Raw genomic sequence first — 19411 nt, forward strand, 5'->3', positions numbered from 1 at the left:
TTTTCATTTGCTTATGTTTGCTTTAATCTGTGTTGTATCAGCATTGAAGAAGGTGGCTTTTATAATTTACATTAGATCATAAAGTGAAGGATTAATAAAGTTTTCTTTTCCTTTAATATGTTTTAGCCTCCCTGTGCTGATGATTTTATTTCTGAAACTTACTGATTTGCAAACTGATATGGTAGTCAGCAGGAAGGTATTTTAGTTGTAATAATCTATTGTAGGTTTTTTAAAATTTATTAAGTGTTATCTGAACACAAGAAGAAACAGAAAAAGACAGTTAAATTCTTTGACTTTTTTAGTGTTACTTACACCAGTAATGACATATCCAGTGTAATGTTGGAATTGCACTTGCTTGAAACAAGAGCTAGCCTGCGCTCTTTGAATAGGCTGTTGGGAGTGGGTTCAAGGAATAACCAGAAACTGATTGCTTCATTCTAAATGTAAAGCTAGTTCTACCTTCACCTTCAGTCTGGGGTTATGTAGCTGACATTAGCTGGTTATTTTAAATCTTCATTACTGAAAAAAAATCTTGTATTTAGTCTCAGTCAGGAGTTGAGCACCTGTTTTCACCTCTGCAGTAATGTTTATTATTTATTTATTGTGAATGAGCTGGAGGGTTACACAGAGTAGATCATCTGCTTTTGGGATCTGCTTTTTCAGATTATTCTAAACTCTAGTTCTGCTTTTATTTGGTCAGTCTCAGGAGAAAAAACTGTCAACTTCTAAGAGTGTTGTTGTTTTGATCTGTAGCACTTTCAGTTTTTTCTTCACTTATGGACTCCAGGAAATTACAGTGTTATTTTGCTTCTATTGCTTTAATTTTTCGTACAGTGTCCCAAAACACAATGTAGATCTGGTGTGTTTTCCAGGATTCTATCACTTTCTTCTAGAAACTTGGTAACAATATTAGAAGTCTCGGCTTGATTCTCCCAGGACACTCTGCTTTCTCCTTAAGCTGAAGTGCTTTTAACTTGTACTTTGCATTTGGCAAATGATTCAGCTTCATACAGTAGTATAACAACACTTTGTATTTCTGTACTGCTTTCACTGTGAGACTCAAAAGGCAATAGAGGTTCGTTGTACATTCATAAATTTATCATCAAAACCCATGAAAGGGCTAAGTATGATTTTCCATATATCATACTGGAGAAACTGAGGCACACGATGATTGAACTGCCATCACAAAATGACAGAGCAAGGACCTGACTCAGTTCAGTTCATACTATCTAAGTCCATCTTCTAGGGAAGCAACTCATTGAATGTTTTTGGGTTTTTTTTGTTTTGTTTATTTGGTTTTTAACCTAATAGGTATAAATACAATAAAATTTTTAGTAATTGTTTTTCTGAATAGAGTCCCAGGTCTCCAGCAGATCCACGTATTTTGTGAAATGCCTTATTTTTCTTTAAACGTTAACTAGATCAGATTGTCTACATTTTTCTTTTTTTCTGGCCACAGCAGTTAGAAGGAATCTTAGTCTTTGTTAAGATGGAGTTTCTTTCATGGTTGGCACAACTACAACATGAAATTTGGTCATTAGCTATCTACAGATTTTAATTCCTCATTACTTTAATCCAGACACTGTCATGTCAAAACATTTTAGGCTAACAGGCACAAAATCACTAGTAGGTGGTGTTGGAGGATGAAGCTCCATGTGAATGTGAAAGAATCAAGCACAACTTTTTAAAATCTCATTATTTTTTAATTTGGCCATCTGAAAAATAATCCCAGTTTAAAAACAAACAAACAAACAAAACAACCAGGATAAAGGATAGAGAATTCAGTGTCATTGGTGCCCCATCTGCCAAATCGTAGTCAAGGCTCTTTCCAGCTATATCAACAATGTCCTCTTACCCTTAAAACCTATCTCCCTTTGGTTTTCTTCATGGATTTTTAACTTCTGAACAGAATTTGTTATGAAAAATTCAAACAATGGGAAAAAAACCTGAGCATATATAAGTTTACAAACTAATACTCTTTCAAGTTTCAGGTCTGTCTTCAGTATAGAAAGAGGCAAAGAAAGATAGCAGAGGGGGGCATAGATACTCTTATTCCTTTAGGAGTTGCGTAAATTATACCACTTTAAATCTCAAAGAAATACCAAAATAAAATAATTCCATCTTTCAGGTATCAGAAACAACAGTTTTCCACGGATGTCACAAGTTTTATTGCAGCTTCTTACAACTTTTTATGCAACCTTTTCTGAATACTGACCAATCGTGCAAATAAAGAATTATAATGCATATATTATCTGCCTCTCAAGTTATGAATTCCATCAATATGAGTATGCTTAGTGAGCATAAATAAGAATTTAATAGTTTTAACATATGGTTGTAAAACAGTCCGTATCTGAAGAAATGTACTGTTACGGCTTGTTATTGCAATTAAACAGTTATTCTTAATGGGGTTTTAGAGCTATTGTTCCTGGTTTTGAAGGAAAATATGAAAGTTCCCATCTGGCAATATTTCTCTAGTTTTAAAAATTACAACATTAATATTATTAGTAGTGCATGAATGAGTTTAACTTATGTATGTTTCTATGCTGTGCTCAAAGTAATCTTACATGGATAGTAACATCTTTATTATGAAGATTTACTGTTTGGGAGGATGACTTCACAACTGTTTTCTCCACATTCTCTGCAAACAGCTAAGTAAAAGCTTAGCTGCAAACAGTAAATTATTTTAAAGAAATGACTGTAAGGAGGTTAAATTAAAAAGTTCAGATAATGGAAAGAGTGTCACTTCTGCTCTTGGATGCCTGAATTTCTTTGTATTAAATGATTGAAATCTAAACCTGTATGGAAACTTTGGCATTGACAATAACATGGTAGTTTTTTAAAATTTAAATCTAGGGTAGATCTTATTTACAACTGAATATTTAACAGTCTTTTGGGTGAGGCCTGTGGGTTTGAAATGGCACTTCTATGAATTTAAGCATCCTATCTTTAACACCCCGTGTCCTGTTCCCCTGTCTTTGCTATTTTTTAACTTACTGCAACAGATGAGGGGTTCTTAAACCATCTGTTAACCTTTTTTCCCCATTTTTTTAAACATGTAGAGTCGCTCAAGGCAAGAAGACCCAGAGCAAGCTAGACTGAAACAAAAAGCAAAGGAGGTAAGCAGAGCTAGAGATCATTACACTTGACATTTCAAGGCTTGAACATATTAATTTTTTATGCCTTGCTACTTGTATATCGTTAATAAAAATCTGACTAAAAACTTTTTAGGATGTATTTGTTGCTTTGCCTTTGATCTTAATGTTTGCAAACTAATACATTAATACATGTGAAGCCTAAGGAGATTTTATAAGAGAATATTTCCATACATTACATTTTCATTTCCATTTTAGGTAGCTGTAGCTTTTGTTGGGTTGTTGATGACAGCAGCACTAGATTTTGGTGGAAAATATATGCCTTTGTCTTTTTGTGAAATGTCACTTTCTTAGGAATGTGCTACTTAACAATTTTGTTCTGGTAACAGTCTTTCAAGTAATGTAATTGGCAGTCATTTTCTCTACAGTGTGGTTCAGTGGACTATTTACTCATCAGTCTAAATTACAATAATCTAAAAATTATTGAATAATTTCAGATGAAGTTTTGATATGTTTTTCTAAGAGTAACAATTTGTGAACTGCTGAGTACCTTAATTTGCTGTAAATGAGAGGGGCTGTCCTTTGCTTAAGGCATCTCATGGCTTAGGATCAAGTTGTAACTTAAATCAGTTAGACTAAAATACCTATCAGTTGAAAGTCATTTCTATTTTAAAAAATTAGCAACATCATATGCAGCAAACTGGTGCTGCTTTTTTTAGCCAGCTTCTTTGGATATGTGTATCAGAAGGTAATAATTATACATTAGAAGGTAATATATACAGAAAAAAATGCATATAACAACTTCTTTTGTATTGACCTGTTCTTCCTGTTTTGTTTTCCCTGTTGCAGTATTCTGTAGTTCCGTTAGCTGTACAGTTTTTATATATATATATCTTGTCAAAAAAATCCAAGTACATCAGTTTTGTCTCTTTTTTTCATTATGCGATTATGTAGTAAGATTTGCTGAAATGAGTTCTTGTAAGCATTAGACCATGCCTTAGTGTTTCCAGATTTGTGTTTGTCGAGCAAGTATTCAAATGAAATAATCAAGCTATTTGGCAGGAAAAGACACAGGATTTTAATACTGCTTGAGTTTAGTATGTAGCCAGTGTATGCAAAGAAAGAATCAGATTTGTGAAAATAATTGATGGCAGGCAAAACTTGCTGTTGAGCTGAGAACTAAAACTGCCATGCTGGAAGTGAAAGCGAGCTAGAAATAAATGCATTTCTTGCTGCCACAATATTTGCATTCACTGTAATTCTTTTTCAGCCATTGGAAAATTAAGGAAGCAAAAGTAAACAACAGGGCTAGTAAGAACACATTTTCTAGTAGTCAAGAGTGGACTAGTGGTTCTCTTTATAGCTGTGATAGAAGAGTTGCACTCTAGCCGGTGGTGTTGCTCTTGGTGTAGCTGCAGGAGTTCTCCCTTGTATGAAAATTTGGACTGTCCCATCAGCTGTGTTTCTTACCCACTAGAGGGAGTGACACTGTTCCGACATGTGAATAAAAGAAAGTGTATGGAATGTGTTCTGAGTAATGGTAATAGTGGTATTAGGAAAGAGCTAGCAAATATTTTGGTGCTAACCTAATTAAAAATGCTTAGATCAAACTGGTATGTGATTTTAAAGTAGTGGTGTTCCTGGGTATGATAACATGTTTGAGTAAATGCAGAATGAATACTAGGTTTTCTGTTTGAGTGCTGCACCCTATTCTTTTGTACAGTAGACCTGCCTTTTTTCCCACCCTTCTAATGAAAGTGTATATAATATGCTGGCACCGTGCCTCTCTCTGAAGTTGAATTTCATTCTACATTTTTGAAACCATAAGCAATATAAGCATGTCTCTGTTTTTAGTAATTAGGGTTCTAAAAGCTCTTTCTTAGACTAGTGGAGAGACTTGCACCTGAAATATTCAAATATATTTAATAAAAACACACTCTTTTGCATTAACTTTTGCAAAGGGGAATGGAGAAGTGGGACTAGCAAGATTCTGGTATAATATAGTTCATATTTTTTCTGCACTGGTTACTGAATATATGCTGATGTCTCAATTTGTATTGGACTGCCAAAAAAAAACCAAACCAATTTTATAGTATAAAATGTCAATTAGATAGTGTCTTTGGCATGGCTCTGTTATTTGAAATTAAAAGTTTTGAATCAACTTCTGCAAAAATGTAAAAATTCCAAAACTTCACTGCCAGCTGGGCTACTCTTAAATGTGCATATGACCCATCAGTGAGAGACAAATTGGGTTTATTCCAGGGTTTGTTTAAGCTGGTGAATATAATACTGTCAGCTTTGATAATTTGAAGCTGTGTTTCCATGTCTTGAGTATTGCCTGAAGACCTTTGTTGCTCAGATATTCTTCTGGCCAGTAGTACAGTGGCTACTAGGTAATGTTTTAAAAAGCACAAAGAGAGCATCCAAGAAACCTGCAGCATTCTTAGCTTACGTTACCTGTTTAATGATTCGACTGTCAGATAGTCTGGGGTTTTGTATCAGCAAAGCAGCTGATAATTTCATCATTATGTTCTGGGAATGGATAATGTTTCAGACTTTGCAGTGGGCCTGCATTTGAACAGTGACACTGCTGCATTCCTTGTGCTAACCGAGCAGTCTGGAACTGCCCTCTTCAAAATTGAGTGCCATCAATGCGGTACCCTGGTTCCCTGCCAGATAGAAAAGGATGAATATCTAAACCAAATGGAACTCTTATGTGAAGTCTGATAAAGAGAATGTAGCCATAGAGAATAAGCCAAAGATACACAAGACAAAAATCAGAGGGAGAAAGTGAAATACCAAAAGAAGTAATTTAAAGTCTTTAAGAAAGTATTCTAAATCTTTAAGAAAAGTCTTCTTGCAACATTGGAAGAACTCTAGAAAGCACTGTCTTGGAATGCAGAATAGATGTACCATCACAAGAATAATGTGATGAAGAGGGGAGAAAGAAAACTAGCAAAGGATGTTTGTTCCAAAACATTCTTCTTTATGGATATTTTAGAGCCTTTCATTCCATAATGTTCTCTTTTTCTTCTTAATTTAAAAGAAAAACAGATCAGTCCAATTTCTTCACAGAACTTCTACCATTAAGAAGACCCCTTCTTGCTTGTTGGTGTCATCAAGAAAATGTACAGGGGGGGTCACTATGTCCTTTAAACACATTTTTAAATTAATTTGATAAGGTGAAGATTATTTTATGTTTTGTTCTGTAACTCTATCTTACTCCATTTATTAACTAGCCTTCAAACCACTCTGCATATTGTTTAAGCCAAACTGGCATAAATCAAGTTTAAATTCTTACCAAAACAAACAGAAGATCCATCTACATATGGTCTTATTGCAGAGACTAGACATAACAGTCAGATTTCATTCACACACAGACTAGCATTGTTTTAGTTAAGTCAGTGCAAACCCACTCTTATTTCAGTTTGATTGACTTATTTTGCTTTAGCATTAACCTGTTTCAAATGGACTTGAGTGAAAGCAGTAGGAGAATGTGCCTGTGGGGGTTTGTATTGCTTAAAACTCTCCGTTTACTTTCACACTTTTAAATTGGTGCAGCTTTTTGTCAGTGAACATTATATGATTGTTTTAATGGTAAACTTGTTTAATAAACTAGTGAAAAACATTTTCCATTGAAACTATTCCAGGGGAAAATGCTGCTCTTCAGCTGTTATTTGTTACATTGTTTTGTAACAAATTCTGAAATGTTTGACTCTCAGTACAACAATATAAGAAACAGCATAATTTGTGAGCAGTGTCTACCTCGTATTGCGTGATTAAAGCTTCTAACATCAAGTTTTAGAAAATAACACTGATTTATGTAGTCTGTTGGAAGCATGGAGAGCCACAAATGTAAGTTAAAGAAATTGTGAGTTCTCTAATTTCCATTAAAAGGGTTCATTAAATAGGACATCCAACAGGCAATATAACCGATAGCAGGAATAGATCGAGATGAGGAATAGAGTCAACACCTAGTAATTAATCATAGAAATTAGTTAAAAGAAAGGCAGGGTAGGTAAGATCCTAAACGGCCTTTCTGTCACTGATATTTTCCTACATATTCAAGTGTCTGTTGGCTAAAAAGCTTTTAATTTAAAAGTCAAGTAGCTGAGTTTGATCCTGAAAGATTAACTTGGTTAAAATCTTTGTGTCATCACCAACCAAGAATATTGCATAATAATAAAAACTTAAACCAGACACCATAAATGTCTGGGCATGTATCCAGGACCTAGATCAGTTTAGATAACACTCAATTGAGTCTGTTCTCAGATGTACTCATTAACCATGCAAGTGAAATCCCAGACCTGTTGATATTCATAATAGCATATTATTTCAAGGGAAGACAGAAGACAGCCTTACGTACCTTTGTCAGCACAGATAGCCCATCTTTCTAGGACTGGACAAAGTCTTTAAGAGTGGTGTGTATTGAAGCAGGTTGCTGCTGTGACAGTTACACTGGCTAGGAGCTTTGGGAGTACCCAGTTCTTGCATAAGCAGACCATGGGGAGGGTCTTTCTCATACGCCCAGAAGGAGCTGTATCCACTGCAGTGCTGTGGTGACCGCTCTGCTCGGGTACTGTTATTCCCCATGTCTGCAGTGTCTTCTGTAACAAAAGCCTTACTTGGCTAAGTTTTAGATTTTGAACTGTATCCTTTTCTGAGTTACAGGCACAAAAATATCTGGACTGTTAGCAGGTAGAGTTCTATAAGAAGCCATATGATCCTTCTCATACTTAAAAGTATGTACATCATATGATGTATATTTTACGTAGCTCTAACACTGCTTCAGAAATTTTAAAACCCACATAAAAAGGTAACTTGTCTTAGCAGTGTTACTGAAACTCCAGCATCATACATTTAACGATTAGATTATGAAAACAATTTTACTCTGAATAATTTATTGTCACCACATTAATATTTGTTTATCAATCAGTAAGAATGGTTTCTTTTGAAATATTTAAATAATAGTTTACAGCAGTTATCCCTGTTTTCATAAGGTGTCACTGAAAATGAAAAGGATTTTGTTTTGTTTGGGAAGTTAATTTATTCACCTTTTTAGCAAAACTGAAGTCCTTAAGGATGTACTAGTAATGCGGTATCTCTTGTGACAAATCTGAAGAAGTTTTCTATTTTATCATGCCTGACATAAAAATACTGATTCAAAAGCAACAATCTTCTCTTAAAACGGTTTCTAATAAAACATTACATTGAGAAATGGAGCACTTGGACAGAAATAAGTTTAAATGAAATTTCCACTTAGCTCTAACCCATCTGAGGGTCAGTGTAAAAAGAAGGAAAAGCTAGGAATATGATACCCGAAGTAATGATAGTGCAACATTTAGGCAGTAATGATTCCTCAAAACTGAGTTGTTTCATAAATAATTTTCTGCATCAGGTTACCAATGCTATAGCTGTGATGCAGAAGGAGTGCAAGCATTTTTGTCAATATGCGTAGAAGGTTAGATAAGAGTCACTTTGTTTACACTCTCCCTTTACCACAGGTCTATTGTTTGTACCCAGAAAAATGCTTTGACTATTCTGGTGCTGTCTAAGCCCATGCAACACTGCCATGGATTTGGCTGTGGAGTACAAGATACTCCTGAAATGAAAAATTTGTTGCAGTGACTTCAAATGCTAGTATTAAACATGCATCTCAGGGAAAAGTAGTCCTCTCTGTTATCAGTTGAAATACTTTAATGAAAATGCTGCTGTGTTATCAGGCTTATTGCTTTTGTTAACTGTATTTTTTTCCTTTTTGAGTAGATATTACTTTAGATGTGCAGATATATTACGATAACAGTCACAAATTCTGATAAACCGGAGTTGATTATGAACCTGGGAAGGACAGGAGAGGAATGGTATTATACTGGCATATGAAATAACTGCTGCTGAAGAAACAAGATGATCTGTAACCAGTAATACATTTCTTGCATATGAATCTTGGTGTGTAGATGTTCAAAATGTCATATTAGTTTAAAGACAGTGAGTTTTGCCAGAAAAAAAAAATCCGGGGTTTGCAAGGATAAGGTATTACCCTGCCATGTATTCTACAAGTCAGGAAGAACTTTCAGGCAGTAGTAGCCTTAGTATTCAGCAGAACTTTTTGTTTGCATATCTCTTTGCAACATTGAAGACCATGACTTCCAGCCTGTTTTCCTGCACTTAGAGCAGAAGTGGTGGCAGATGTTTGGCTGAAGAGGAAGTATGGTGTTACCCTTGCTGTACAGACAGTCAGAAAAACTGGGTAATTGACAGAAAAATGCCAGGGGATCAAAGGAATGGCCATAATATTTTCCCACTGAGTCAAATTGTTTTATTCCTGCTTAGGTAAAATGTGTATTAATTGGAGTTGAGTCAAGGGCTAGATTTTTTTTTTTTTTTGGTCCTTTTTCTAACCCAAACTTGACCCAAGATTACCTCATTAGTCTAGCAGAAATCTAAATTAAATCCAATCCTGTCCAACATAATAATTTCCTTCTATGAAATTGTTAGTGGAATGCCATAGTGATGCATGATTTTAGTGTACATAAACTACCTAGCTCTTGTTTAATTAACATGAATGTTTATTTTTTGTGACTGATTATAATTGTTGGTTTTAGCGTTGTAGAGTCAAATGTTTTACTGATATATGTGCTAAATACATGGCCTCTTCTAAGTAACAAACTATTTTTGTACTTGATACGTCTTTAAATGCTATAGAACACTCTTATGTTTGTTCATACTTGCTATCTAGAAAAAAAATCCTTGGAGCTTTGGTTACTCCCCCACTAGAGTTACATGCAAATTTGAATGCACTGAGTGAGAAGGATCATTAGTATCATATTGATGTGTTGTGCCACCTCATGAAGACCCGTGTCAGATTTGTGCATCTTTGTATGTGGGATGTTCATAAGCACAGATAAATAAGGTTGCATAACTTGGAGAATGCAGAACAAAATGGGACAGGTGAATATGCAAGAGAAAGGAACGAGAAGGCAAGCTGTCTAGTCAGGCATTGTTCATTGTTTAGCTGATGTCTTAGTGACTCTAGAAGAGGTATTTGAAAGACAGTAGCCTTCAAATTAACACAGCAGCAGTGTAATTTCCTTAGAATTTGTATGACACGTATTTGTACTGATGCAATCTGCTATTTGGCACATGAGCACCTGTGTACACAAATACAGTAATTGTCTTACCTGGCTACCAGAAGGTTCCCATGTGACGATCTAAGAATCTGGGGACATTTAAACAAGTAAAGAGTTGTATACATTCGTAAAAGTTGGCTTTTCTTTTTGGGATTCTTACTTGTTTTCCCAACAAAATTTTAAGTGTGTACTCTTAATTCTCAAATCAAACTCCTGTGGAAGACTGGAGACGCATTTTCAAATTAGAGTTTAGCTCTTTTGTGATATATATTTGGTTTGTGTTTGAATATTTTCAAAAGAGCAATACTTGTTACAAATTCTGCTCAACCTAATGGATTTCATGTTTTTTAAAAAGCTGAAAAGGAGACGAGGGAGGAGAAATCCATCCCTGTTGTTTATGTTGTCTTCCAGAGTGCATACACACCAGTGGAGTCCTGCCTAATAACAGATTGTTGTAACAAGTCGTCTCTCATTATAAAGCAACAGGACTACTTAAATATGAATTTCTAGAACTTGGGTTTGGAATGGTATAAGCTTTTTGTAAAGAAATTCTGAAGCTGAAGGTGACTTTGCTTTTCTGTATCTCACCAAAATACTCCAGCAGGAACTTCCTCTTGTAAAATGAATTCTCTGAAGGTGGTGTCAGACTTTTCCACTGTAGGAAAGTGACGGTAGAATTTTCAGCCCTTCAGATCCCCTGTAGTTTTCCTTCCATGTCTGTACGAATAACCAGTGCTGCTGCTTTTGGATTTTGAGGCACTGCTAAACAAGTGGAAGGTGGCAGCCCCCTTTTTCTAATCACTTCTTGGGGCCCAGACAACAGAGCTTGGTGAATGTTTTCTTTCACCTTTGTGGTGTGAGATTTCTGATAAGGATGGTTTGGCTTTGCCTCTCCTGAGTAGATGATTGCATACACAGGTTCCAGGAGAGGCACTGAGGAATGCAGGCAATGTTACTTCCTTTTCTGAAAGATTTTTTTTAAATTATTCTTATGTATCTAAATATATACACGTAAAGGTATCAGATCGTTTTTTGCAAGGAAGACATCAAGACTGAGTTTCCAGTTCTCCTTCTGCCTCTGTGGTATTTTGTCTAAATATGGGTCTTGCTTGGGTAGAAACAGCCTTGTGATTAATTTCTCACTCTGGCACAGCCAGAAGAAAAAAAAAAGGGGGGGGGGGGAGATATTTTCATATGGAGCAAGCCGTGAATGTGGAAAAAAAAAATCACGTAACTGTTTTATCTGAACACTGCAACAGATTTACTTCCCTGCTGATCTGGCAAAGTAATAGCACTTTAGAATATGATTGCCTATTTATTAAGTAGAGGGCAGCAAATGTCAGCTGTGTCTGCTTGTCAGAAACTGAGGAGGTTGCTTGGACAACAATCTAAATTATTATTTAGATGTTTTGGTCCCTTAGTCAAGCCTGCTTTACTATATAGAAGCTTGCAAGGAGAGGTCAAGGTGTACTTAGGCTTCAGCCTGCAGGGCAAGTTTTCCCCCATCCTCTGTATGCACGTTGGTTTCTTACTCCAAAATAAACCTGAATGAGGGCTTTAATTCTGCCGCTGAGCTAACATGTTTGTAAGCCCTGTTTGGCAGCCTCGGAGCGCCTGAGGCAGCACACAGCTGCCAGCTTTCATCTGCCCCCAGTTCCTCCGGGCGCTCCGTGTCACATGATATAACCTAAGGGGATCGAGACGCACCTACTAAATCTTCTGTTCCTCTGCCCACTCAGCCTGGGTGCTGCACATTGCACCGGCAGCAGGCAGCTGGCCATCAGCAATCAGCTGCATACCTCCTGCTGACAAATCTTCAGGCTCTTCTTTGTGCAAGACCCACATACAAAGATCAACCCCTGGTCCCCACATCTACTTCCCGGCTGTAGTCTGGAAGGGTATTTGCATGTTCTGTCATTTTACAGTGGCAAGACCTTGTTTGAAATGAATACACTTTGTAGAACACGCTGCATTTCATAAAATCTGTGAGCTGTTTCTAGCCTGTTAGTGGGAGATGAAAGAGTTCATGGGAGCAGAGTTAAAGCTCAAGTTGGAACCATAGTAGTAAAATTTCAAAAAGAGTAATATAAAAGTTCCTTGCCAGCACATTTTTGAGAGTTGAAATATGTGCATGCAATACTTCTGTGAATCTCCAAGTAGTTTGTAAGATACACAGGACATTTATTTTCACAGATCTCTTGAAGAGTATTTTATTTAGCAGATCGTAAAATCAGATACAAAGAAATAATCTGATTCTGTAAATCTGCTTTGTAAAACTAAGCTGCAGTTTTCCTACAAGGTTTGTCAGCATCTCCTGTCTGTGCTGGGATGTGACAATTTATGGTTATGTACTTACATATGTATGTATTTACTGTGGAGTAATGTGGACATCAGCTTTGTTGTCATTTTCAGGTAGTTTATTGTGGTAGAGTTTTAAGGAATATTTAATGCGGTTAGCAGTAGGGTAAAAAGTGTCAGTTTTGGCTGTAGTAAATACTAAATGTTTCTATCCGTAGCTAGGTTATATGCACACTCTTCTGCTAAACTACAAGGCTAGTCAGTAACATGTAGAGGTCGTGAAAGGTGTGTTAGCATGTATTTCCTATTTTTAGTTTAGTCTTGTCATTAAAAAATATCTTTGTGTCAGCCTGTGAAATCTCACAATATTGCATCAGCTTAGTTGAATAATGAGATATTGCCTAACATACCCTGGAAAAATAGTTCCCCTTTAGTAATAGTAATTTTTAAATAAATAAAATGTATTATTGCCATTCACAATGTAAACAGGATGATTGGTTTTCCCTCAAGTATGTGTTTACTAAAGGTAGATATGATTATCTCTAAAATGTGAACACATGAAAGGTATTACTATATTTTTAACGTTGTAAGGCAGTTGAGCAACGATGTGTAAGACTTGTGTTTTCAGTTAGTGTTGAAGATTGTTCCTGAATTGGTGGTTAGCTTCTAGTTTTCCGTGGAAATGGTCAGTAAGATGCGAAAGTATGTTACATGTTTGTGCTGACGAGTGTACGCTGCAGTGTTACAGCTTCCTTAAAACTGGTATCTCTGTATCTGTAGGATTGAAGCGAAGCGTATTGAACAACAGTATGATGCAGTTATAGGTGATAGGTTTATTGACTCTGCACAGCCATGTGAAAATGTAAATAAGCAATCTGAAGTACAGAGTAGGCTTCCTTACACTTTTGTGTCCTTTCCCTTCGCAACTAGTAAATCTATTTATATTCAGAACAGACATTTATATTCTTAGAACAGAAATAATGCCATGTAGATTTCTGAAGATGTCTCTTAATCTTGTGCTTTGACTTTCACCCTGTATGGCCAAAAGCTATATTCACATGTTAAGGTGCATGAAAATCTATTAATTTCCCCAAAAGTAAGAATAATTTTTTTTAAAAAAAGAATCTGTCCCAGAATAAGTGCTTGTATCTGGCAAACTTGTCAGACAAGTCAAGCTTTAGGAAGGTGTCAAATACACAAAATGGGAAATTAGACTGAACATAAAAACTGAACTGGGGTGCTAATTGTGTACAGGAAGACAGGAGAGAGGGAGAATGTTCACTTTACTGGAAACATAATAGAAGTGAGATTGGTGAGAATATAGCACATTTTTGTGGTCTGGAGAAGTGAGATGGGTTCCCCAGTATAGGGTACCTGTAGAATACATAGGGATATCTGCTGTGTCTTACTATGACAGGTAATAATTAAGGTGGTTATTGAATATACATTATTACTTCACTGTATGTGCTGCTGTTTAAGTAAAACACTTTCAGCATCCTATTTTGAGGAACAGCAAATTCAGTATTCAGCAAAATTGTTCTCTATTTTAATAATGGTCTGTCATTAGCAGCTGCCATTTTTTCCTTCTTAAGCAATATGTTCAGGAAATCTGTTGTTTGCTAGGGTGTGTCACAAAACATAAATACAGGATGATTTTTTCCCTCTCTAAGAATATAAATTGTTCGCATCTTTTAGCTATTTTACCTTTTTAATAATCTAGGTGACCACAAGATAAAGTGATACAGACCTCCAGCTTGCATGGAGAACATCTAAAGAACATGCAGCTACACTAGCTAACCCTGTAAACTTCTCTAATTGAGTCTCAGGTTCAAAACTTGTATGTTGTTTTAGGATGCAGAAGTCAAACAATGCTCTTGAGAATACTAGAGGTGCCTTCTCAGAGGAGAAAGGTAACTTAAGGTCATGAGAGTCTGGCAGAGTTTTCTGAGACCAGTCGTTAATCCCAGTTTTATCAAGGTTTGAGGTCAAGAATTTACATAGAGGCAAAATACACTTCACTATTGAGCTAAACTTTCGTGTGTGTTGCATGCAGTCGTGGTGCTTAGTAGAAGGTGCTGGATTTCAGTAGTACGTGATGGTGTTCTGCTCTGGTTTTTTTTATGTTTTAGATATAGAGCAATTATAATGCATATTTAAATATACATTATGTTATTTAAGACATTATGCATTTTTAGATTTGTCAACTGGTGCTTCTGTGAATGTTGCAATATATGATGATTTCTGTGATCTGCTTAGCTATACAGAAGAAATAAATTCCTAAATGTACGTTTCATAAATATCCTCAGGTAATTTTAACCGAGGCATTAAAAATATTTCCTGAGTAAAAAATGCTCATCTGTCCATCTATCTATGTGGAGAGATTCTGGTAAGTACTGAAATCTGAAAATCGACCCCCCTAAATCTGATGGACAAGGAAATGTCTGCCTTAGCAGGCATGCCAACATTCGGGAATGCTGAGAAAATGTGGTAGATTATGTGGCAAATATGAGAATGGTCTGACTGTGTTGTCTGAGAGGTTTTTATTTTTGCCCTGTTTGCCTCTCAGTGTGCATTTTTGCTCCTGTCACTTCTTAAGTATATGCTTGTCATATTCAAAGTATTGCAAATTGAATTCTTCTCTGTCATACAATTGTAGCTCTGGAGTAACTCTATTGACATCAGTAGCAGTATTCAAAACAAACAGAATTTGTCCCTCTGGTATTAGATATAATCTCATATCAAAACATCTCCTGTGGACAATTAGGATTTATTGTTATCAGCTGCATTTAACATTTTTACTTACATGCAAAATATTTTTAATTATACATATAAAATAATCTGTGTTTATCCTATTTATCTGAAAATCAACTACAAATTCTGTGATTTTGCATTAAATTTCTGGGTTTGTATATTCAGCATATATTTCAAGTCTCCTCGCTTTGATTTTGTTATTTAAGATGCAAAGAAGAATGTAAAGCTTTCTAATGCACTGAATCTGTTTTCACTTTGCAGTAGTTTCACATTTAATTACAGCTGTCTTTGATAATAAATTGTGTGCCACAGTTTGTAATATATTTTATAAAGTGAAGTCCTTTGGTGAGTTGCTTACTGAAACAATAAGCATTTGTGACAGGTTGTTTGCTGAATACTTCCTCTGTGCATATGGCAGATCATAGTTCAGTTGTTAGCAGATTATCCATTGTGCCTTGATGTTAAAAGAGGATACTTTTCAGCCTGTGTTTAAAGCTGTGCTGCACTGTCCTAAGAATGGTTATGTTGAGTGGGATCTAAGAGAAGTTAGGGAAAGTTCACATGTACTAAAAGGAAAAAAAAATGAACACAGCAAATAGCTTGTAGTGGTTTTAGCATTCTGCTCGTGATCTCTGATAGTGTTGTGAATTTTTCTACTGATTTTAAAACTGCTTTGAAACAGTCAGTTCTATAATAGAATATTCTTCAGATTTATAGCCAAAAAAGAATATTTAAAGGCATGTAGAACCACTATTACTTATGGGCCAGTATTTTAATCCCCTATTTTTAAAACTGGACTGGTCAGAAAAATGAGGGGGTTTTTAGACATCAGTATTTTGAACATCAGTCTTAGAATGTAAGGATATTTTACCCAATTAGAAGAGGAAAGTCAGAAATACTTGTTTTCATGATTATGAGGAAGAGGAACCTGTAATGGGGGGGCATAAGCCGTGGTTTTCCTCACTTACTCTAACGTGCCAAGGAATAGAGAGCAAAGAATATAGTGGAATTTTTCTGTGAAGAATTGTATTCTGCTGTTGGTGACATACATTTTAGACTTGTAATATATTGAAGGATTGTTAAGATCTAAATCAAAGGTTCAATTTGCCATAAATTGAAAGTGAATGAAACCTCCATGTGTTGTTTTGGAGATGGGGAGAATGTGTTTGGGAAAAGCAGAAGGAAGAGTGAAAGATTAAAAATCTTTCACTTGAAAAGATGAATGTAAGGAGGTATATTTTTAGATCATCTCATTTCCTTTTTAATGCAAATCGGCTTCTTTGATTATTCACTTTTATTATTTATTTATTTATCCTTATACAAAACTTAGAAAATATTACATATTGGGAATATAGGCATTTTTATAATGCAATAATAATAGTGCAACTATTGCACTCATTTCATGTGTTGGTGAGAAAGCATTTCAAGAAAAAATATTTTGAATAGAATTAATTTAGGGATTTTTAAAGTGCTAAGCTTAATGTAACTGCAGTTCTTTAAATCAGAAAAACAAGAGAGAAAACAAATAATGCCCCTTAAGCAGATGCTCATTCACGTAGGATAACTACTCTTTGATTTTGGAAAGGTGGTGTGACTTGCAGTTGGAAACCTTGATTTATTGTGTCGTTATTTATATCTGCAATAAATGAGGAATAAGCATAAAACATGAAAAGGAAAATTAGGTATTACTCTAGTTCTCTTACTTTTTGTATTTTATTTACATGAAATATAATTATTTTTTTTAATGGTGTGTTACTGTGCCTTTTGTTGACCATATCTGAACGCCAGGTCTGTCTGCTTGTTTCCATTGGCTTGTCATGTTCACTAATTAGGGAACTGCTGCATGATTCACCTTGTTAATTAGAGGGACTTGCACACAAAGGCCCTTCGGGCAGCGCGAGAGAAGAGCCTAGCACTAGTGCCCTGAGAAAGCTACAGCCTGTGAAGTAATTCTTCTCATCTACCTTCTATTTTTTATTTGAAATGAATAAATCATTGAGATTTTCCTTGTGGAGTGAGAATGCAAGAATTCACATCTTTGTAAGATGTAAATTATATGTGATCAATAGAAGGGGATGACTACTGTATTGTACTTACAAGATTCCCTAATATACTACTTGTCAGTGTATGAAAAATTGCTTGAAATATTTTGTCCCCACACTGTGGTATGTTGTTCCCTTGATCTGCAGGAGAAATGAGCAGTAGCGGGTTTGCTATAGTTAAATCTAAAATAAAAAAGATGTAGATTATTTAAATTTCAAGCTTGTTTTGCATCCCCAGTGGAACTTCCATTTTGCAAGTGAACCCCCAGTACTACCACCACAACTTTTAAGGGGGAGAAGAAGGTGGGTGTCTGGCTATTTTTGTTCCTGATACAGCTCTGCCTCAAATCTCACTTTTGAAAAGAGTAGCATACTCGCTATTTTGTGTATTCTTTAGTTGAATATAGTTTCAGAATAAATTAAAATTGTTTTTGTCATGTCACTTAGACTTGATCAAACTACAATCCAGACTGCAAAAAAGGATATTGCGGTGAAAGTGCACAACCAGTCTCTACACTCCACATTTCCCATCTGTTTATGACACTTCAGAAATTAACTTCAATGCCATTCTCTCTAACTATTTGATTAAAATTACTTATTACAGCCAAATGATTTTTAGTAGATTGCTACGTTTGCCTCATTTCCTCAAATGATGCTGGCAGTTTCAAGATGCAGATTTCCCGTAAGAATATTAGAGGACTGGTGTCAAAATCCGGGCATTTTCTTGTGGAATAATCTAGTTAATAAAGGCTCTTACCAGAATTTCTGATTAACTAGTATTTTAAATGCACTTAAGATTTCCCCTACTCTGAAATTTTGTGGTAGTGGCATATAGGCAGAGAAATTTTACCAAAAAGTAGAAATAATTATATGGGGAAAATGCTTCAGGCTGATTTGAGATTTTATGGTATGACGTACTGTCGCTCTTCACTTCCACAAAGCTGAGATTTTCCTACGTATATCACATCTTCAATTGACTCCATTGATATAGTCACCAAGAACGCACCTTCCCCATGGTTTTGGTACAGTTCTGGTGTACTGGTTCTTAATTACTTCAGCTTTCCAGTGTGTACCAGAGGTGAGAATAGAAATAAAAATAACAAAGAGGCCATGCTATGCTATCAGAATTCGTGAGGCATGGAGAAGATAGTGCAGATAAAATTCTTGATCGGAGGCTCATGGTACCAACAAAAAGTTGTAGCAACCATGGAAAGTTTTCACTATCCAAGTAGCTGCTGTATTACTCAGGTACAATGTAAGGTTCTTTAAAGGGTATTTTCAAAAATTTTTATTTCAGGGAGACTTCACCATCTGAAAATTAGCGCAGTTGATTCATGATCTAGTACAACCTTTAATACAGTGTTACAGTGGACAGCATAGCCTCTGGGAGTTACTACGTGCACTCCATCTGCAACTGTGGGGAACTGCTAGAAAGCTCAGTTGTGAGGTTCATCTGACCCTCATATTTTCCAGTGCATGATTTTAAAAAAGCAAAGCAAATTTTCTGACTTCTCATAGTTGAGTTAGCTCCCACTGTACCAGTGTTTCTGTCAGACTTGCCTAACTAAAACCACGGCTCAACAAGTTTGCATCCTTTTGTAACTAGTCTGTCACTCTAGACATAACTGTCATTTGTACAGGTTTTCACTGTATTTTATATTCCCTAATCTTCATTAAAGCATCTGTTTTGGGGCCCTCACATAGTGTCTCACATCAGGGGAGAAAGGAGAACATCCTAGAAATCTTGGGAGGATCGTAAACCCCACTTACATTGCCAGAGGGCCTGGGAAAAGATCTTATCCAGTCTTTCTCACCAGTGCCCCAAGAGTGAGCATATTCTTCTGTTGCTTGCACCTGAATTCAGGAGCCTGTGGGTAAACCATCAAGCTTTTTGACTGGTGTTCTTACTATTCATAATTTATACTGTATGAGTATGTGTCGTTTCCTTTGAAGAACAGCTTGAGAAGATTTGTAATTGTCCATTGTTGCATTGCTCCAAAATAAAATTGAGACTGATAACAAAAACTAAAATAACAGATCTTAGGGAAATTTTTGCAGAACTTCTTCTGATCCTATGGCAAGTTACTGGCATCCAGAAAAG

At 35.8% G+C, this 19411-nt stretch overlaps 1 protein-coding gene across 1 annotated transcript in view; it reads left to right on the forward strand.

The window, feature by feature from the left end:
• The window catches only part of LOC121097734 (transcription initiation factor TFIID subunit 4-like), a 146380-nt gene that overhangs the window by 73338 nt on the left and 53631 nt on the right, over window positions 1-19411 (forward strand). Inside the window, 1 exon segment of the mRNA XM_040614990.1 lies at window positions 3060-3116. Within this exon segment, the coding sequence (XP_040470924.1) occupies window positions 3060-3116 (57 nt within the window).

This window comes from Falco naumanni, chromosome 15 (assembly GCF_017639655.2).
Source record: "Falco naumanni isolate bFalNau1 chromosome 15, bFalNau1.pat, whole genome shotgun sequence".
NCBI lineage: Eukaryota > Metazoa > Chordata > Aves > Falconiformes > Falconidae > Falco > Falco naumanni.